The sequence below is a fragment of the Epinephelus fuscoguttatus genome, linkage group LG19 (assembly GCF_011397635.1).
Source record: "Epinephelus fuscoguttatus linkage group LG19, E.fuscoguttatus.final_Chr_v1".
NCBI classification, from domain to species: domain Eukaryota; kingdom Metazoa; phylum Chordata; class Actinopteri; order Perciformes; family Serranidae; genus Epinephelus; species Epinephelus fuscoguttatus.
In genome coordinates, this window is record NC_064770.1 from 35,471,703 (window position 1) to 35,494,550 (window position 22,848).

Consider the following 22,848-nt stretch of genomic DNA (forward strand, 5'->3'; position numbering starts at 1 on the left):
TTAGATATAATGACACTGTATTTGCTGTAAAATTCTACCACTGAGGCCACACAAGAAAGAAAGAGAATCATTTGCGGGGGTAGCGAGAGAAGCAAAAGAAGACAGAGGGAAGATAAATCCTGCAGATAGAAAGAAAATTTAAAAAAAGGGCAAGGAAACAACAGAAGGAAGGGTGTGAGAGGTGTGAAAGGAGGGATAAACAAGGCAGACATGTGGATGGAGGAGTGTATGTGAGTGTGTGTGTGTTGCAGGGGTTGAATAGGGGTACAGGGTGATGACAGTAGGGGCGATGGGATGAAGCCATCCTGATCCCTCTGTGTCAGCCGTCTACACATAATCACCTCTTAATTAAACACATTTAATCCTCCAGGCCACTTAGACGGAGAGAGGGAGGAAAAACAGAGATGTGAGGGAGTGAGAGATGCAGAGAGAAAAGGGGAGAGGATGGTAGACAGATGGGTATAAATGTAGATGAAATGTTTAGCACTTCACAAGCACTTTTCAGAGGAGGTTGAAGATTGCACAAAACTGCTCTCCCTCTCCATGATTTGAATTTTAGGGATCATCCAAAAGACTTCCAGGCAGTATGAAAAATTATGCTTCGCCACTTTGTCCAAGACTTACAGTCAAATGACACGCTCATAATGATAACATTATAGCCTTTCAATGGGAAAAGCATTTAAAATTGAATGTCTAAAGTAAAAGCACTTTGAATTTTATCTAGAAATAGACTCTGTAATAGTTTTTAGCCATGCCAGAGGCCTGGCTCTGTGGAGGACAATGTCTGTCTGTCACTGGGTCCACCACTTTGGTCTAGACTGAAATAGCTTGGCAACTGTTGAGTATATTACCATGAAATTTGATACAGATAATCATGATCCCCAGAGGATGAATCCTACCAGCTACTAAAATGACTGAACATTCAGTACACACACTAATGTTCTTCTCAGGATGAATTATAATAACTTTGGTGATCCGTCTTTCACATCAGGGACCCAGGCCCATATTCTAGTACACTTGATCCCAAAGTAGGGTACGCATCAGGTGTGAACACCAACGGTACAACAAGAGAGTCAACTGCTATTTAACATGACTACAAGGAGTTTTTAAGTGGTTATAAAACAGCTTCAAAATCACATGGCAGTTGCCTTCAACCTGCAGTTGGAGCTCCAGCGGCAGGCGGAGACCTCCATCCCCGACAGTAGTGGCTCCTCCTCTGGCCAGGAGGGGAGCTTCACCTCACTGCTGCACTGGTCCTCACTAATGATAGTCGCAGGGCAGCAGTGTCCATCTGCTGCACCCTTTTCAACACTGTAGCACAACAAAAATGTCACGTAGATGAAAATGCAAGTGTACGAATCTGCTGTACATGAAAACGTCCTTAACCTTGTGCCACCAAGTCCAAAATTTAGTTGGTCCAGTACTTTCAGTGGTGCTGGTAGGATTATATTTCATAGTACGCACAGGAACCACACACACACTTGTAGGGTGCCTTGAACACGTAGGTTCCCACACATGGACACAAGAGATTAACATTAACGTTACAGACACAACACCACCATAAAACTCTGATTAGTCTTCCACGTGCATTTCAAAGGCAAGCCGACAGACCTGACAACAACAGGCAGCAAAATAAAAGTGTGGTGTTTTACCTCTTGTTGGAGTGAGTGATCCAACTTGGAATAGATCAACTGGAGTGAACTTAGGTGTCTCGAGACTATTTTCTTTGCATTGTTCCAGTTACTTTGTGTCTTTGTTCTAAGAATCGTGTCTTCTGATGAGAAAATCATGCAAGCTACACAAAAACTCCATCCACGTTTTTGCTGGAACGCAGAGTAACGCAAGCCTGGAAATCCAGACCCAAATCTAGAAAGATTTAGGGTCTGGCTATGAGTAATGCAAATGGCTCAACTCGAGGGGCGGCACCAAGCATGCATTTGTAAATATCACTGCACGCAATTGGATAACACTACGACCAATCAGAACAATACACGGGGTGACGTATCCAGAGCTTAGCTACCAGCGGAGCTAACTGGTAGATTAGACTAGGGTGACCATATTTTGATTTCCAAAAAAGAGGACACTCGGCCGGCCATGACATAGTCTACTTAAATGATACTCGCAGTTTACTCAAAGATGCCTTATAATTTTAATATATTTAAAATTTATATGTATGGATAGAAAATTCAGTTATATTACAAAATAATATCTCTCAAAGACAGAAATTCAGATAGGCCCCAATAGGGGACACATACACACACTAGAGTGTGGCGATCCGAGCCCGACGGTACCCGATGGGTCGGGCCGGTTTGGTCAAAAATGTAGCTATAAATTGTATTCGGGCTCGGGTCGGATTCGGTCAGCTTTCAGTGAAAATGTAGTGTAAAAATAAATAAAATCCTATTGTCTGTCCTGTTTATTGCTTGGGCACTGTTATTTACGTGACAACACCTGAACGTAACACACACAGACACACATTGGCTGTTTGTTTCTACCTCTCTCCTCACTGGAAGTCTCGGACCTCCAGCCGCCCGCCTCTGCCTTGATTAAACGCTGAAAATAAAATAAAAGCAGGAGACAGGTTTTTCCTATTTTATCTTATTTTGTTTTATTTCTCCCTCTCCTCTCGCTAGAAGCGCCGGACCTCCCGCCACCCGCTCCCGTCTCAAACACGGAGGTCTCCCTCTCCGCAGCTATGTGACACAAACTCAGTGCTTTGGTCATTAAATAATGCCGGACAGAAATATGCTGCCCGTGCCGCACTCTAACACACACACACAAACACACGGAAAACCGGACATTATCATCAGTTTATAAAAAAACCCCGGGTTCCCTGGATGGGACGTGAAAAGTGGACATGTCCGGGCAAAAGAGGACGTTTGGTCAGCCTAGATTAGACTCTTGCCGTATCCGGTTGGCAAAACAGCAAAAACGTCCTTCTTGCAAAGGAAAGATTCGAGCGCCGTCTTCTGTTCCTCTTTTAGAGAAAAAGCCAAGTCTAACTCGTTCATTGTAGCGGCCAAAGCCGTTTCAAACAACTGGTGTTCATCCGTAGCCATCTTGCAATGTTTACTGACTGATTCCGGACTTCGTCGTCACAACGCTGTCGTCATCTGTTTAGCTCGCCTCTGATGTGATTGGTGCAGCTCAGCTACAAGGGCATGGGTAATGAGCATCATTAATGATTGCCAGAGTGACTCGCTGAGTAGACTCAAATTGTGCTTTCGCGAGAACTCTGGCTTTCCAGGGTAGAGTAACGCTTGCATCAAGAAATTCTTCAAGAATTTGCATTACTTTCTGTATATTCCCTTAGATGAGGCTACCCACCCTCTGGGAGGCTTGAATCTGGACTGTAATGCTTTTAATTGAACAGAGTCAGGGGCTCAGCCTTCACACTGTCAATATCATCCTGAGATCCTGAGGTACTAGATACCGAGGATATTTGCTCCTGAGTCAAAACACTTTAGTATTCTGAGCTTGCACAGCAGTCACTAACGTGAGTAGCTGCAGCGGTAGATTCCTCCCTGGGCTCATAGCTTTGCAGAGCAGGTGAAATCTGGACATGTAGCTGGCTGCTAGCCTCTGTTGTTGTAACATTAATACTAACAGCAGTAATGTTAGCAGACTTTGTGCTCGTACTGCTGCATATTCCTCTCTGAGGCTGAGGCTTGTTCGTTTTCTTATTTCAAAAGCCTGAAAAAAAGCTCAGTGGATTTCGTTTGCTCATTTCTAACTACTTTTGCTCGCTAACACTCAAGATAAATAACACAGTCTTGCTAACATCACAACTGAGCACCAGAGATGTTTATCACACACTGACCTGGCTTGTGACATGTGCACCAATCATTGGCATCCAAATGTATTTGCGTCATAGTGACACCGCCAAAAAATGCATCTCAGGCACATTCATCAGTGATAAAAGAACCCAAAGACACAATATGCTGCGTTTGTTGCAATTTTATTTTCAAGATAGGATGATAAATCATTGAAAAAAATGTACAGGACTATGGTTGCACCACCGAGCACTTTGATTTATGAACTAATACCTGCAAAACTAATGATGTTCCCATCAGCCTCAGCTGAAATTTGTTTATTGCTAATTGGCAGATGTTAGCATGCTAACATGCTAAACCAAGGGAGTGAACATTATACCTGCCGAACATCAGCATATTAGCATTTCGCTCAAAGTACTGCAGGGCCTATGCACAGTCTTACAGAGCAGATATGGCTGTTGACTCCAATGTAGTTTTATTCATTTTTAATGATATAGTTAGTCACATACAGCACTGTGCACATTTAATGCTTTGACTTGAACCTCTTTTCTGTCTTTCCCATTTTTTTCTGTTTCTTTGCTGTGGATTTTGACATAATAATTAGCATTTATCCTTAACGTCTGGGTTCATACAATATTTATATGTATAATGTTTTCTGCCTTATCCACCCTGACTTGCCTCCAATGCAGATATAAATGCACAGAATGCAAAATGTGCACATCGGATTATGATCACTTTATTGCCTTTCCATGCAACTTCTCCAAACTAATTTCTAAAGTCTGCAGGCTGGAAATATCAAAAACAACACATCAATAATGAAAATGTGTTAATGAATTTGCTGCAGAGGAACAGTGCAGAACATACAGCATTGCTATTCATATCTCTCAACATGTATATAATAAACCTACCATGTGCATTGATGCAGTGTAGCTGTAGCTGCACACGTCAGAGTGCAGTAAGAAGCATGAGTGCAGCTGATGAGGATAAAAATGCACTGAACAAGTTCTGAGCCCTTTACTCTAATGAAGACAGCAGCCAAATCCTCATGTTTCCTCTCCGAGAAAAGAATGATCTCCTTATCTGCCTTCCTCTCCTCTCCCGCTCACCTGTGCTCATTTTCAAGGCAGACATATTTTTAATACCATGTAAGAGATGAACGAAGAGATAAATGTGGCAGGATGTAAAGTCTAAGGCTGCATATATGACAGACAGAGAGGAACGAGGGAGATACAGAGAGAGGAACAGAAAAACAGAAGAAGGGAAGTATTGAGGTCACGCGAGGGTTACAATGACTGAATCAGTGAAACAGGAAGGTGGGAGTTTCTGTGTGGTTACAAAAGACAGCTGGTGTGATGCAGAGGAAAGGGGTTGAAGGAGAGAAGTTATTGAGCAAAGTCAAAGAACAAGGTAATGGGGAGAAGAGAGACAGGAGGGAGGAGATGAAAATTAGATGAGGTTAAAAGGGACATATCTTAACAATGACATTATGGAGGTGTGCAGTGGGAGAAACGGGTGGTGAAAGAGGAGGAGATACAGTGAAGGTAAAGACACAAGGAGACAGGGAGGTGAAAAGGGGGCTGATGATGACAATGAACTCTGTCTCACTCTGAAGTCATCAAAATCCGGTGCTTGGGCAGTAAGTTGTGGCGTCAGACGCTGATGAAAAAAGACGTCCTTTAATGTTAGCATGATGCGCCATTATAGTGTGACAGCGCTCTGCAGCGTCAGGGGGAAATGCAGCGGGACAAGAACAAAAGTTAAAGGGAAATTTCGGTTTATTTCAACCTGTCTCCTATCGTCCTAAATTTGTTTCAAGTGACTAGTGACATAAAAAATAATAGTTAGCATGTTAGCCGTTAGCCTAGATACAGCCGGGGTGCATAGTAGCGTCAGACCTGTTAAAACATAAGTGAACGGGCAACCTTCAAGTGCAAAGTTAGTCCACTAAACAAGCTTTTTTTCCACAAAGACTGCCTCATATCATTAGGATAAATGTCAGAGAACATATAGAAAACGACATGTAAACGTGTTGTCTTACCTTACCGCTGTGCTGCCATGTTTGTTTACCATTTAGCTCTGCTTTCCAAAGCGCGGCCGAAATATATCTCGCGAGAACAAGCAGCAACAGCTGGATACTACTCCAGGTGGAGGTGTCTCGTCCTCGGTCACATCCAGACCTTGAAAATAAGGCTGCAGCCGGTCCCATTCCTTGCAACAGAGGCATTCCTCTTCTGTGGGCACTGGGGCACAGCATTCACAGGTACACCACCAATCTCCAGAGCTACGCAGCCTTGCAGCAGCCATTCCTCCTCTCTCGTCCTCTACCTGTTGCGCCTCTCTCTCTCTCTCCTCCGTTCTTCAATTTCACGAAGCTCTTCGTCAGTGTATTCTGGCTCAAAATCAAATTCCTCCTCCACAAAGTCGAAGTCTGGCAAAAAGTCAGCCATTATTCTATAAATCTTTCATAAAATAAATGAATGAACTTTTCAGGCTACTGTCTGGTTCTGCCTTCCAGCTGTTGCTCCTTGTTGTCGCGAGATTTCAGGCACGGTTTGAGATCACTGCTTGTTCTCGTGAGATTTCGGCCGCGCTTTGGAAAGCAGAGCTAAATGGTAAACAAACATGGCAGCACACCGGTAAGGTAAGACAACACGTTTACATGTCGTTTTCTATATGTTCTCTGACATTTATCCTAACGATATGAGGCGGTCTTTGTGGAAAAAAAGCTTGTTTAGTGGACTAACTTTGCACTTGAAGGTTGCCCGTTCACTTACGTTTTAACAGGTCTGACGCTACTATGCGCCCCGGCTGTATCTAGGCTAACGGCTAACGGCTAACGGCTAACATGCTAACTATTATTTTTTATGTCACTAGTCACTTGAAACAAATTTAGGACGATAGGAGACAGGTTGAAATAAACCCAAAATTTCCCTTTAAGGCAGCGAATGCGTGAGTAGGGTCGGTGGGAGGGGTGGCGAATGGGTCCAAGAAACACGTGCCATGAGATTATTTTTTTTCTAAAGCTAACCACGTGTTTTTGTTGACTAAACACAACAACTTGCGTTAGTTGTTGGAGGACAAAAAAATGTCAGTTCGCATTGTTGTACATTTATTTTGAAAGAGACTGTATGTTAACAGTAAATTTCCTGTGAAAACGGAAGTGTACTTTGAAAGAAGACAATGCATGTAACAGGCAGAACTTGACACGATGTCCCACAACATCAACCAACGCACCATCCTCCTTTCACGTCGTATCTGGACGTGGAAAGTCCATGACCAAACGTCAATATGTGACAAGGTCGGAGTGAGAATGTGTTGCAGTGAACGGCGGGTGTCACATTGTGTCCAGCGTATGATGAGGAGGGAGGAATTAAAAAGAGAGGCAATGTGTGAGAGAGCTGGAGCGCAGAGGAGCGTGTGAGAGAAAGAAAGAATGAAAGAGTGAGAGAAAGAGCTGGAGAAAATAAAAAGAGAGGGTGAGGCAGGAAGGATGAACGGAGACAGAGATGGAGAGAATAGATAGAAGAGACAACATGCTGCTAGCTGCGAGGGGGACAGCTGGTCAGCTGCTGCTCTGCTCTGTTCTGGTGTGGAGAGCTGCCCTGAGGACAGTCACCCTGCGCTGCACATACACACACATGCAGAAAGTTGCATGTGTACATACAAACAAATTGCACACAACTCACACCAGGTTACACAGTCTCACACACACACATTTTGTTTCACTGTACAGATAGAAAGCAGAGATTGAGGGGGCTACAAGAGTACGGTAAAGAAGTTAAGGGGAAATTAAGGATGTGATAAAGGTAAAGATTTGAAAGAAAGGTCAGGCAGAACAAAAAGGAAGCAAAGAGACATCTCCACAGATTAGCAGAGGACTGGAAATCAGAGAAAGCGAGTATAAACTGAGGTGCAGAGAAGTGAGACAGTGAATGATTATATAAAAGCAGGAGTGAGCGATGGAGAGGGTATCAGGCGATGGGATGTAAATAAGTGTGGCAGGGGAGGAAGAGTGAGAGGAGAACAGATGGCAGGGAAGAGGAGCGGGAAGGAAGATGGAAAGCTGGGAATGAGAGAACGCTCCCAGATCACTTATAGCTGATGTCAGCCGTGCCAGCGTTGCCTCTAATTGTAGCAGCGACTGCAGCACAGAGTGGAACACAACAATTCACTTTTCTTTGTTTCCTCAAATGACAGTCAGCTGATGCAGCACCAATAAAACAACCAGGGAGCTTCTGCCTCAACTGGCTGTACAAGAACTTACCTGTAGGACATTGTTAGACTGGGAAACCTCAAAGCAAATTGTTAACCTAAAGAAAAATCCCACGAGGAAGCATGTCTTATCTCGAACAGCGTATGAGGACCCCTGTAGGTAAAAGATAAAATACAGAGCTGGGGAACGGGGGCATATTGTTGTTTATTTATTCATGTATTAATTTGGGCAATTCTGGCACATTGCTTCCACTTTGCAAGGTTGGCTCAGATCATATCATGCCACAGATGCTACCAGTAAACAGGAAATCCAAGCAAATATCGAGACGTTGAATGACCGTTGTCTGAATCCCAATCAAGACGATCCACTGTGGTTCAAAAAATGGTTTCAAAATGAAAGTGGCCTGGCAAAGGGACCTATTGAGCCATTCTGCAAAAGTTTATGTAGAGATTATGTACAGTGGCATGAAAAGGACTGAGCCCCTATGGTCAAAACTTCATCTACTCTGTATAGTTAAGTAAGTAGATGAACTGATCTCCAAAAAACGTGAGGTGAAAGATGAAACATGCTTCTCAACATTTTGAGTGAGATTAGAGTATTATTTTTGTTGTGTACAATTTTAGTATGAAGAAAAGAAAAGGAGCACCATGCAAAAGTTTGGGCACCCCAAGACATTTCAGCTCACATGTGACTTTTCACAGTGTCTCAGATCTTAAGGCTCTGGCTTGTTCACAGTCATCATTAGGAAAGGCCACGTGATGCTAATTTCAAAGCTTTATAAACACTGACTCCTGAAACCTTGGGCCTGTCCCAGTACCCACACTTCCCTTAGAAATATACACTTGCACTTGGCTGTGCATGTTCACGTTTAGGCTAGTGGTGTCCCGAAACAGAACTGAGGTAGTGGAAGTGGTTTCCAACTCTTAAAACCTGCGCTAGATTCCAAGGGAGTCACACTTTCAACGCAGTGGAAGATGAAATTTCCCAGAACACCTTACGAAGTCAACAACTTCGGCAAGTTTTGGAAAAGAATTTGTTACTGTACAATCAGACTGTAGGCTATACAAACAACAGATGGTTGGACTAGCATAAACTCATCAGCAACTCGGTTGAACACAGCGTCAAAATATTTAAACAACTTCCCCGAACAAAATTGATCAGAACTAGAAGACGTCGTAGGCGCCTCCTGTTTCCAGGATTTCTTCTCCGTTGATTCATCAGATGGAGAAGAATAAACATAGTACACGCTACAACACAAGCGCTGACTTGACTACCGGTATTTTGCATCACTACTACGCGTGACGTATGCCTGCACGTCGGGTGGTGTCTCATTTCTTAGCAAAAGATCTCTACCGTAATAGTTCTCACTTCTCTCATCAAGGGTTATCTCGCAAACGAGGGCACCTCATACCAACAAAGCCTACAAAGCAGGAGAAGACTATAAGAAGATAGCAAAGTGTTTTCAGGTCGCTGTTTCCTCAGTTCGTCATGTCATTAAGAAATTGCAGTTAACAGGAACTGTGGAGGTCAAGTTGAGTTCTGGAAGATCAAGAAAACTTTCAGAGAGAGCTGCTCGTAGGATTGTTAGAAAGGCAAATCAAAGTCCTGTTTGACTGCAAAAGACCTGCAGGAAGATGTGTAAGACTCTGGAGTGGTGGTGCACTGTTGTACTGTGCAGACACACCTGTACAAATATGACCTTCATGGAAGAGTCACCAGAAAAAAACCTTTCCTGTGTCCTCACCACAAAATTCAGTGTCAGAAGTTTGCAAAGGATCATCGAAACAAGCCTGTTGCTTTTTGGAAACAAGTCTTGTGGACTGATGAAGTTAGCATAGAACTTTTTGGATACAATAAGCAAAGGTATGTTCAAAGAAAAACACCTGTCCAACTTTTAAACACAGAGGTGGATCAACTACGCTTTAGACTTGTATGTTGCAGTAGAGGGAAGTATAGATTGAGAAATGTCAGTCGGTCAGTGTACCACTTTGGTCCAGACTGAAATATCTCAACAACTATTGGATGAATTGCCATGAACTCTTGCTCAGATAACTGTGGTGCCCAGATGATTAATTCTAATGACTGCAGTGCGACCATAATGTTTACATTTGCCTAAACAATGAAATGACCGTCTGAGTGAGTGATGAGAGATTGATTGAATGATTTGGTGTCATGTTTCTCTCAGGGTGATAATTCATCACTTTTGTGTTCCCTTGCCTACATCATTGTCAAAAATTCATTTAGTCCAATATTTTGGTTCATACCTGCAAAACTAACGACATTTCCATCAGTCTCAGCTGTACTTTGTGTTAGTGCTAATGTTGCAAATGTTAGCATGAAACTATTAGATGGTGAACGTGGTAAACATTCTACCTGCCAAACATCAGCATGTTTAGGACTGTCATTGTGAGCATGCTGTTAGCACTGAGCTCAAAGCACAAGTCTCACAGAGCTGCAAGCATGGCTGTAGACTGTGACTTGTTTGAGACTGTGTTTATGCAAAATCCATTAAAAGCTTCCTGTCTTTCTCAGTTTCCTAAACATAACCATGCACTTATGTCATTGAGCCACTGTAACGGCCTAAATACATGGGGCACAGATGCGACGCATCATGTAATTGGGGCGGTGCAGGGTTTTTTACCTGCTGCACAAACTACGTCTTGAGTTTTTCCAAGTGATAATGCAGTTGGTTACCATTAACTGGTACTGAATTAATTAACTGGATCGTCTTAACAACAGCATGCACTGATTTGGTTGATTTATTTCAATGTGAAATGTAAAAGCAAACAAGGCTGCTCTGCTTCTTTGCATTGCCTCTGGTACAATGAGGTGTTCCCTTAAATCCATTTTAAACAGATTGTGCTCATCATTTACAGTTCAATGTAGTTTTTACCTGTTGAAGGGTCACGTTTGCCTGATATCAGACAGAACTGTCAACTTGATACCACAGGGAGGGAGAGTAAAAGCAGGAGCAGCCAAAGTGAGATGTTAGATGAAAAGCTGCAGACAACAGGCCTGGACTTACTTGAGTTTCTTGAAGACATTTCACCTCTTGTCCAAGAGGTTTCTTCAGTTCTGACTGAACTGAACTGACTTAAAGGGATAGTGCACCCAAAAATGAAAATTCAGCCATTATCTACTCACCCTCATGCCGAGGGAGGCTCTGGTGAAGTTTTAGAGTCCTCACAACACTTGCAGAGATCCGAGGGGAGAGTGGGTAGCAGCACAACTCCACCTAATGGAGGCTGACGGCGCCCCAGATTCAAACGTCCAAGAACACATAATTGAAACCACAAAATATCTCCATACTGCTCGTCTGTAGTGATCCAAGTGTCCTGAAGCCCCGACATAAAAAGTTGTTTGGAAAAACGTCATTTGAACTCTGTTTTTAGCCTCATTGTAGCCTGTGGCTCTGACTGCCTCTCTGTGCACCGCACTCACATGTGTGTTTGCATGAGACCGTGAGACATGGGCACCGCCTTCATGTGTGTTCACGTGCTTTCGCTGGTCTCACGCGCAAGGGCACACATGTGAGCGCGGTCCACAGAGAGATAGTCAGAGCTACAGGCTACAGTGAGGCTAAAAACAGAGTTCAAATGACGTTTTTCCAAACAACTTTTTATGTCGGGGCTTCAGGACACTTGGATCACTACGGACGAGCAGTATGGAGATATTTTGTGGTTTCAATTATGTGTTCTTGGACGTTTTAATCTGGGGCGCCGTCAGCCATTAGGTGTGCAGTTCTGCTGCGACCACAGCAGGGTGAGTAGATAATGGCTGATTTTTTTATTTTTAGGTGCACTATCCCTTTAACTGAAGCCTCTTGGACGAGAGGCAAAACATCTTCAAGAAACTCAAGCAAGTCCAGTAGCCTAAGATTATCTCTTAAAAATGTCCCACCCATGGTGCTGATTGGTTAATCCTTAGTCCCCCCAGTGGTACTCATGGGTTATTTCAACCGGGAAATAAATATCGATTTGTTTTTTTATTTCAACCGGGAAACTGCTGTTTCATGTGGCGATGAGAGACCAGAATCAGTTAACTTGAACTTGAAGTGGGCGGATTCAAAGGTCTGGACCCAGGCAAGGTTCGCATAGCTGCATGGCAGAATAAGGTTGAGCTGGAGGCAAGCAAGGCTTCTGTGGTCAGTGTTGCAGCTTCCGTTGATTATACTGACGCACTCTGCTGTGGGCATGCTGTGGCAGAGGTGTTGCTCCGAATCTGTGCCTCATGTATTTTGGCTCTAAGGGAACCATTAGGTGATTCATTTGGTAGCTACTTAACTATTTTGTTACACATAAACCATTACAGTAATAATCCCCTTCATGAATTACTATTATTGTACCAATGATTAAATACCCAAACACCAATAATAACCACTGGAATCAAACTGCCCTTTAGTTGTTTGCAATCACCATTTAAAAAGCACTGGATAAAGATGCATTGTCTTAATAATAATAATGCACATGCACACATGTACTACTTCATACAGTAGTTCTCAGAGGTAACCTTCAAACAAACGACGCCTCTCTGTTACGGAAGGGAAAGACTTCAGTGGGGCATGTTTGAGCTGGGTGGACTCTTCTTCTCCACTGGAGGTCTCTTCTGAGATAGGAACGGATTTGCATTTGTGGGGCATAATTTGCATGTTGCTGGCCTGCGAGAGAGGGAAGTATAAACATCAGAGTGAGAGGGGGAGGATGGGAAGGAGGGAATATTAAAGTAGAGAGAGAGGGAGTGTTTGTTTGATGCAGAAAGAGGGAGACGAGGAAGGAGATAGGATCGGTGTGACATTGAAATCAAAACAAGGAAATGAGTATCACGGGAGCTTGCAGGACGGGTGTTAAGTGAAAAGACGTACTATAGGCAGGGGGGTTGGTGAGTGTGTGTGTGTGTGTGTGTGTGTGTGTGTGTGTGTTAGCATCTGTGAGAGAGAGAGAGAGTTTGTTTACATCTGTGCGCCCTTGATTTCTTCACTACAGTGCCACATGGGGCCAGTGCCAATTATATCCGCACTGAGCTCGTCAACGACACCCCACCAGAGAGACAGAGAGACAGAGACGGAGGGAAGGAAGTGAAACAGAGCAAATATGGTTTAAGAATATGTGAGTATATGTGTGTGTGTGTGAGTGTGTGTTCATACAAGCATGAAAACATGCTCTCATGCATGAATGTACCATACAGTTTGTACATCAGGTGGCCAACTTGTCTTCTAATCCGGTTAACGTTCTTACCATTATGTCTGAATGACTGACAGGACCCTGGGTCTCCCTGCCAATCTGTTTGCCTCTTTATGGGAGTTTTTATTCTAATTACCAACTGATGGGATGTGCATGGGAGCCAGAAATGCCTGATCTTGACCCTAATGGCCTTGTGAATAGCTACCGTGGCCTTATACCGACCCTCAACCGATTGCGTCAGACAACCAGATTTAATATTGCAGAACAGAGCACATTTTATGGGATCACAGGAATGTGTTTAACCAGACTTGGCAGCTGTAATACATCAACACAGATGTCAGTGTGTATATGCCTTAATAGAACTGTAAACAAGTAGCAACCTACAACTTACATAGTTGTCAACTCATTTTTACTCATACATATATTCTAGACGCAGAAACTAAGCGGGCTTAATGTTTAATAATAGTGTGGCTCTAGGGATGACAATGTACCACTTTGGAAATATCTTAACAACTGTTTGATGGATTGCCATGAAATATTTTTACAGACATTCCTGGTTCCCTGGCGATGAATCCTAATAGCTTTGGTGGTCCCTTGACTTTCTCTCCAGTGCCACCATGAGGTTTACACTTGTGGTTTTGAGTGTAATCTCTGCAGTGCCGGCCTTATATATAAATAATTGCTTAGGGCTGCCTGGTCTAGAAAAGAATTTCTTAATGAACAAAATTAAAATTCCTAAACAACAACTGACAACAATTCATGACATTTTTGCCAATAAAAAAAATCAACCTGGTCTCACTCCACAGTCGTCGAAATCCAGAGTTTGGGCAGTGACTTGTGGTGTCAGACACTGACGAAAAAAGCCATCCTTCAACATCGGCAGGATACGCGTCCGCCCGGCAGCGTCAGGGGGACACGTGGCGAGACAAGACCGAAAATAAGGTGGCGAAAGCCCGAGGGGAGTGGGTGGGATGGGTGGTGGTTGGGTCCAACAAACACCAACTTCTACCCAAACGAGCAGTGTTCAGTAAAGATTCTAAAGCCAAACCCTGTTCTTTTTTCCTAAACCCAACCATGTGTGTTTGTTGTTGAAGGGAAAAAAAGCATCAATTCGCAGTGTTGTACCGGCATAGTGTTTTTATTTTGAAAGAGACTGTACGTAAATGGTAAATTTCCTGTGAAAACAGAAGTGTATTTTGAAAGAAGACAATGCATTTATCAGGCAGAACTTCACATGGTGTCCCAGAAGTTCAACAAGTTACCTTGCACGGGGTCTGCCCACTGGTCCAACAGCCCATTGTTCCGACCATATTAAACCCATTGTTCCGAAGTCCCATTGTTCCGAAATCATCATGATGCCCTGTGGTTAAGGTCTGGTTAGGTTTAGGCACAAAAACCACTTGGTTAGGGTTAGGAAAAAATCATGGTGTGCGTTAAAATGAAAAAGAAAGAACACATAAGCCATGAGCCTGCTTCGCCTCAATCCTTTCCCAGCTGACCCAGAGACGGTTGAGTTAATAACAGGAGGTTATGGTGTTTCACTCTCTCCTCTCTATGACACTTGTATCTCGACCAGTAGCCTACTTTTGTTGTGTTGCTGATCCTCTATGGTACACAAATACAGTATAGCCTAGTGTAATCACATATCGGAACAACGGGACGTCAGATTAATGAGAGGTTGGAACAATGAGAGGTTGGAACAATGCTACGGCACCACCTTGCACGTCGTATCTGGACGTGGAATGTCAATGACCAAAAGATGATATGCGGTGAAGTCGGAGTGAGAATGTGTTGCAAAAATTAGCAAAATGGACACATTAGGGAGGCTAAGTTAGTTATTTACTATTGTCTACAAAGCAAGCACTCCCAGGAGTCTGTGGTTAAAAAAATATATAAATATTCACAGGGTAAGGCGATAGTAAACACTGTATTTACTGTGGTCTATTTAAATCTACAGTTGCTACTAATAGGCCTCATTCAGTCTTTACATGCTTACTTGTACATTATGTATGCTTAAACAAATGTTTACAATACACAAGTTTTTAGCTGATCTCAAGCAGTCCAGTCAACTGATGGAGCAGCTGATTGATGGAAGGAAGTCAGCTGATAGAGCACATGATTCATTTCTATGCAACCAACTGGCGAATCTCATTCAGGGCGCCCTATATAAACTGCTCTGGCCTGCCTACTGTTGCTGCTTCCTCTGCAAGCCACTCTGCAACCTGCCTCCACCCCAGCTCCTCCTTTTCATGCTGTGTCTGACTTATCAATGTCATTTCTGTTTGTCATTGATGCTGCTCTGTTCTGTCTCCGGGGGTCTTTGCTGCTGCTCTCTCTGCCTTAGGCTTTCCATGTAGGCACATGGAAGGGCAGAGAGGTGTGCTCTCTCTATCTAAAGGCTTTCCATGTAGGCGCATGGAAGGGCAGGGAGGTGTGCTCTCTCTATCTAAAGGCTTTCCATGTAGGCGCATGGAAGAGGCTTTCTGCATATGCCTAGGGAAGGCAGAGAGGCCCCAGAACAGAGCCATGCCGCCAAATATAATCCTGCAAATGGAAAAAAGTTTTCTTTGACTAAAGTGTTCCTGACTGGAATAAAAAAACAAGACATTTACATCACAAAACATTAAAAATTTACCACCAAATGCAGTGCTTAAACAAAATGTCTCAGTGGAGTGCTGACCTAAAAGGAAAGGCCTCTTGTATTTCACGTCTTTTCGCATTTTCTTCTTAAAAAGTTACCCTGTTAGTTACTGCTTAATGGGTGTTGGCCTATTGAAAGCAAAGTAAAAACTAATGCAACACATATTAAAAATGTATTTTTCTGGGTTGCACATTTTGCTGGTGTCTGTGTTAAAAAGTGGTTGCCTCTTAAGGCTAAGAATTCGTTCCACCATCTCAAAATGGTTGCAAATTGCAGTCTACTGTCACTGTAGGGCCTTGCTTTTATATTTTTTGAATTAAAACTAGGAACAAAATAAAATATTTGACTGAGACTGGAGGTTGTTAACACACCATCTGATGTGGTTCTTTGATAAGACAAGGACTACAGTGCCAGCACACTGTAAACTTTCTGTATTATTATAGTTGGCTGTATGAGCCTGCAGCATGTCAACCCTATTTATGCCTATATTTCTCTTTTAATATCCTTAATCCTCTTCTCCTAATCTCAGCAGACCTTTGTGTGTTCTCTGCTGCTTTTCTCTATTTCACTCTGCATCTTTGTTTCTTTCTCTCGACCTTCAGATGAGCCTCATCTATTATTGTCTGACTTGGAGAGAAGAAATATGAGTCTGCATTTCCCTTCTCTCCATCAGCTTCTAACTTCTCTTTGTCTCCCTGTCTCTATTTTTCTCCTCCCTTAGGCCAAACTATCTGTACATCTCCCTCCCCGCAAACTATACTGACACAGCCAAAACCACTGAACTTTCAAAAACAGCTATTTTAAATTCATCACTTACATATTTGACTGAGTTGCAGATATTTTCATGAATTTCTTGCTGATTTTCTCATCACTGAAAAGTTTGGCTTTCATTATCTATTTGGATGAGTCTGTGATATTCATCTTGAAAGTTATGCCTGGCTCACACTACACGACATTTTTGTCTGTTCAGATAGTCATTTTGTCAGATTAGGTGATTGTGGAATCATCAAATTGTGCCGTGACTTGGCCGTCAGACATGACACACTACACGATGGTCCACACCAATAATCCCTGGTCATCTTTCACGATGTGTGCGATGTCATCAGGGTTATTGTTGTCCTGTTTTTATTATTACCATTACTTCAGTCACCGTGTCTGTTATGTGAACTCTAAATGTTATTGTAGTAACATAAAAAACGCCACCAGAAGCCAGGAGCTACATTTGAAGTATGGCATGCAAACTATGCAAGTCAATGAATCCTCCACAACAAGTTCCTGCAAATATTTCACATTAAAAGCCTTTCTAGAAATTGAAGGGATTCTCTTAACAAAAATGTAATTGGCTTTTAGTTTTAAACAGATACAGGAAGTGTAAAAATGCAAAAGTGTTTGAAATGACGGCGTGATGCATTAACTTTATCAAGACAAACAGGAGCAGATTAAAACTAAAAATATAAAAATACAGAGGAAATAATAAATAACAGCCCTTTTATAATGAAGTCTGTTTCAAATGAAGCTGGTAGCCTCTGTAGTTGTGGTGAATAAAAGCCCCTCCACTATTTTTTAATTTTATTTCATTATATCCTCCATTTTGAAGAAATATTTATTGTTATATTATAATCATTTGATAGCTTGATGCTAATGGCAGTACTCACCTTGTTGCTAAAGTGCCTCTGCTGTTTCACACCATAATTTTTCTTTTTCTACTCTGTGTGGTAACATCTCTAGAGGGAATATCAAAAAGGCTGGTGTGATGTTGCCGTACGGTTGTCCACGGCAGCTGATCGCTCTGTGTTTCTATTGGTCAAAGTGACAGCTGCTAAGGGAGAAGTAGGGAACGACAAAAAGGAAGTCAAACATGCTAGACTTTCTGTCACGAGGTGTCCCTGTCATGGCTTCAGTTGTTGGCTACTATGACGAGATGAAAAAGCCCGGTCTCACTCTGAAGTCGTCGAAATCCGTCACTGGGGCAGTGACCTGCGGCGTCAGAAACCAACGAAAAAAGGCATCCTGTAACGTTGGCATGATACGCGGCTAGTTGCTGTTATAGTTTAATAGCGCCGGTGGTGTCAGGGGCAAACGCAGCGGGACAAGGATGAAAGTTAAGGTGGGGAAAGTCCGAGTCGGATGGGTGGTTGCGTCCCGTAAGATTCCAAAACCAAACCCTGTTCTTTTTTCCTAAACCTAACCATGTGTGTTTGTTGTTGAAGGAGAAAAAACTTCAATTTGCGGTGTTGTACCAACGCAGTCCAATTTCCTGTGAAAACGGAAGTGTATCTTGAAAGAAGAGATCTTGACACGGCGTCCCAGAACGTCAACCTTACCTTGCACGTCGTATGTGGACGTGGAAAGTCCATGACCAAACGTTAATATGTGACGAGGTCGGAGTGAGAATGTGTTGGATAAAACGATGGATTATCACATTGTCACTCGTCTTCTTTCACGATCCGAGCCGACACCATATAACATAATCTATAATCAGGCTGATATTGTGTAGTATGAATTTGGCATTAAGTGATATTTCTCTGTCTGCTGTATTTAGGGCAGTAACGATTGAATTCATGAAGCCTTTACACTACCAGATACACAGTAAGACTGAGATATCCCCACTGATTTGTAGGGTGTAAATCAGGTGCAAGTCAGGCTGATAATCCTCTGGTGCATCGCTAGCTTTCCTCTCCCACTATCTCTTCTCCCGTCTTCCCCTTTCCAGTTCCCTCTCATTAGCCGCCAATCTCCTCTCATCCTCTGCCCTCTTTTCTGCTCACAGCCCCGTTTCCCTCGAGGTCTCTCTCTTTCACTCTCTCGGTTTCCGCCTTTTCTGTCATCTCTCCGTGCCCTCCTCTTCTATCTCTCCTCTTCTTTCTTTCTCTCTCTCTAAATCATAGCCTGAGTGTCTGCAGACTGAGCTGTCTGATCCCTCATTTTCTGACTGAACTCTAAAGTCACCCAGAAATGATCACAGAGCTACAATAAATAGACCTGATGTTCCTTTTGGTGTTTTTACGAGTTCAAGAGTTGAATTGCACTGAGTTGAAAGCAAACTTTTGGGGTTACAGGGACAAAACCTCAAGGCAGCGTGATGAAAATACAGTGCTGAACCCCAGAGGACAAACAAAGAGAAAAAAACAACACAAAAGTAAAGATTATGAGTTGGTTGAAAACAAAAGCTTATTTTTCACCTCATGTGACACGAAGATAAAGAAGACGTCTGAACTGGATGGTGTAAGTAAAATGAAAATAAAACGCCATATTGCAGTAGAAAACAATGCAAAGTTTTTCAGTTTTCAAAGCACAAATGCAGAAAATAAAATCATTTAATGAGCGAGCACATGGACTCTTATGCTGCTGCTCTGTTTATCATAGTTCTGTGATGATGTCGGCGCTGCTGAAAGTCAACCAACTCACAGAGGAGGAATATTCAGAAATGGCTTATTAATAAACCAGGGCAGCGACAGATTACGGCTTCAGTGAGCCGCCAAAACAATGACTGAGACTGACAAACTGAGAGACGCAGACAGACACCAAAGGCAGAGGGTCAGCGATTCCAACTGCTTACTGATCAACAGTGTACTAATAAATGCAAACTTCCAGGTCCAAATACTGACGGACACACTGGGACAGAGAGGTAACAGTGCTAACATGCTAACAGTAACAATGCTAACATGCTGATGTTTAGCAGGCATAATGTTAACTGTTAGCATGATAACATCTGTGAATTAGCACTGAACACAAAGTCGACTGAGGCTGATGGGAGTGTTAGTTAGTAAGTTAGTTTTGCTGGTGTGCAGTCAGAAACCAAGGTACTGCATAGGATAAAATTATGAACTGATTATGGCGCTAATGTTTCCACATTAAAATGTCCTTACACTATCCCAAATGTTTTTAACAATATTCAAACTGAGAGAAAGCTGTGTAAGGATTGTATTGTAAGGAAAGTACATTTTCATGTACTCGCAAAACCATACTTTCGTCAACCCTGTTATGCTAGAATGGCAACAGAGTTGACGAAAAATGTTCTTGGCAGCCATTACTAGCCATGTGGTGAAGGTCATGAGATCACATGGTGTGCATTCATTAGAGGATTATATCATGTTATTTATGTACATTAAAAAAATTTTAATGTACAAACAAACAAATTAACAAATATCTTTTTAACGTGTCCTTTTGTGGAAACGGGGCTGACACAATGAGCTTGCCCCCCTCTGTCAAACATTATATAACTCAAAGAAAAATCATGAAAAGAAGAGGACACTTATTTGTCTTTTCACCAGCATGTTCACAAAAGGAAGCTGATTTCACTCCCAGGAAATGATGCAACTTTCGGAGCAGTCCATTATCTCAGAAGGGGTGTTTTCATTAAAAGTAACAGAGTTGACGACTACCTGGTGACCCGACTAAATTGATGTTTTTTATAACATTTTACATATATTAAAAATAAAACCCATTCATGAGTAATGGAAGGACACTTGAGGCTTTATATATAAGTTTATCCTCCTGCTCTGAGAAATCGCCCGTAGCTTACCGGAGAAAAAGTAGTTCTGAAGATGTACGGAGGACACGTAACCAAAAGGTTTTAAGCTACAAAAAAGTATGCATGTGTTTTGTTAGACTATTTCAATTATTTTAAAACATCCCCACATTACGTCAGACCTTGCTATCATTTGGGACTATTTTCTGGCCATTATTTTTCTCCGGTAAGCTATGGGCGATTTCTCAGAGCAGGAGGCTCGTTGAGAGTAGTGACACCATCACATCAGAGCTACAGATGGTCAGCGTTTCACACAACTTCATGTCCAAAAACCTGAACTATCACTTTAATAGCTAGTAAAAGTAGAACAATCATATTGAGGGACAGGCCATTTCTACAGCTTTTTAATGATGCTTCATACAAAAAGGTGTTTAAAACTCTTTGAAAACAAATGAAATAAACTTTTACATTGTTTTAATGTTACAAGAGATATCATGGAAAATACATTCTAAAATGATTATAGTGTATTTATTGTTTATTGACATTTATAGCACAGTTTTGTCCGAGGGACACAAAATGGCACGTTTTTGTATAATGACCCCCATACTACTTCACGCCATCATTTAAGTTCGTCTACTGGCAGAAATTACATTTTGTGTGTTAAAGAAATCACTTAAGTGACTACTTCTCATCGTGAGAAAGACATAATTCTCTGAACCTAGTTTCATGGGATTCCTTCCAATAATTGTTGAGACATTTCACCCCAAACCACCTGAACCTCACAGTGGCACAAAAGGAAAAGTCACCAGAGTCATTAGGATTCATCCTCTGGGGACCACGAATGTCTGTACAAAATTTCATGGCAATCAGTCCAATAGTTGTTGGGGATATTTAAGTTTGGACAAAGTGGCTGACAGTCCTGCAGCAGCGCCAACACCTTGCACATGGTGGGAATTTTATAGGCTGATTTCAGTATTCTTAGACGATGACAATTTAGTCACTTTCACACACAAAAAAAAAAAGAAAAAAAGAGAAATAATTCAGTAATTCAGTATCAAGATTTAAATTCCCAGCAGCGTGGAGACAGCTTTGTGTCAGCATTTAAATAAATTAAAATTTACATAAAATATAACTGAATAGGTACAATCCCAAAGGCTTGGGTGGTGTTTGAACTCAGTTTCAGTGTTACTAAAATCTTGTCTATATACTTTACTGTCCTCCTGCAAAGCACACAGGAGACCCATGCTTTTATTTATTTATTTTATTAAAGTAATATAAAAAATCTCAATGAACAATGTCACACTCGTCAATTCACTATTTAATACTGATGGATGAATGTATAGACTTAGAGGATGTAGGTCTGGCTCATCATCACATCATGTGGATCTCTGCGCTCTCGTTTGGGTGAAGTTAATACACTAAGACGCCTGCAGCTGCTGCGGAGGACACATGTTCATAATGTAAACAGCATGCATAAGGGACCGCAGAGTGTCTCCAGGCACATCTGTAGGATTATTTACACGTGTGCATGCAGAGCGAAGATGCTTGAGTGTGTTTGCATGCTTGTGTGTGCGTGCATTGATCCAGTGCGGCGCGGGAGATGTTTTCTCTCAGTCATTTGAAGGGCACCAGACCCCGCTCTGCAGCCCTGTGCACCAAGCAGTGATGACAGCCCCCCTACACACACACACATACACACACACATACAGACACAGCAGTGACAGCACAGCCATTGTGGATAACGCGGACAGACGATTTTATAAATTGCAGCTCAATAGAGACAAATGACAGCACACACTGGCAAGACATTGTCATTGTGTGCTGACTTAATGCATGAGGGTTGTGTGTTTGTTTAGATGTGTGTATTTAGGGATGGCAAGAGGGTGTGTTGTGTCTGTGTGTCTGTCGCCTCCTCTGCCTCCAGCCATCCCGAGGGTCAACCATTATGGATTGACACATTTTTGCACATTTTGACCTTAAAAAGCAGTGTGTGTGTGTGTGTGTGTGTAAGCATGTGCAGCCATGTGACTGCGTGTAGCTGTGTGTAAATGTTTTTTTCCTGTCCCTGTCCATATACATCAAATATAAGCGCACCAAGATTTGCCATGAATTTAGAGCCCGGTTTCACTCCGAAGTCAGCGAAATCCGACGCTTGGGCAGTGACTTGTGGCGCCAGAAACCAAAAAAAGGCGTCCTTTAATGTCGGCGTGATACACGGCCGGTTGCCATTATAGCTTAATGGCGTCAGGGGGAAACGTGGTGGGACAAGGACGAAAGTTAAGGTGACGAAAGTCCAACTGGGGTGGGCGTGAAGGTGTTGGTGGATGTGTCAAACAAACACCGACTGTCACCAGAGAGGGCGGTGTTTGTGTCGCGTAAGATCATAAAGCCAAACCTTGTTCTTTTATCTTAAACCCAACCACGTGTGTTGTTGTTGAAGGAAACAAAACGCCAAGTGTATCTTGAAAGAAGAGAACTTGACACGGTGTCCCAGAACATCAACAACCAACACACCCAGGGTACCTTACACACTGAATGTGGACGTGGAAAGTCCATGACCAAGATGTTAA

The 22,848-nt window shown here is 42.5% G+C and overlaps 1 protein-coding gene across 2 annotated transcripts in view; it reads left to right on the forward strand.

Annotated features, from left to right (window-relative positions):
• Positions 1-22,848, forward strand: part of LOC125879103 (protein shisa-8) — a 185,487-nt gene that overhangs the window by 85,610 nt on the left and 77,029 nt on the right. The window contains exon 3 of one of the 2 annotated variants that reach the window (XM_049560750.1): positions 12,969-13,091. The exons of the other annotated variant lie outside the window; for it this stretch is intronic. Within the exon in view, the coding sequence (XP_049416707.1) occupies positions 12,969-13,091 (123 nt within the window). The remainder of the gene's footprint in view (positions 1-12,968; positions 13,092-22,848) is intronic. 2 annotated transcript variants of the gene reach the window in all.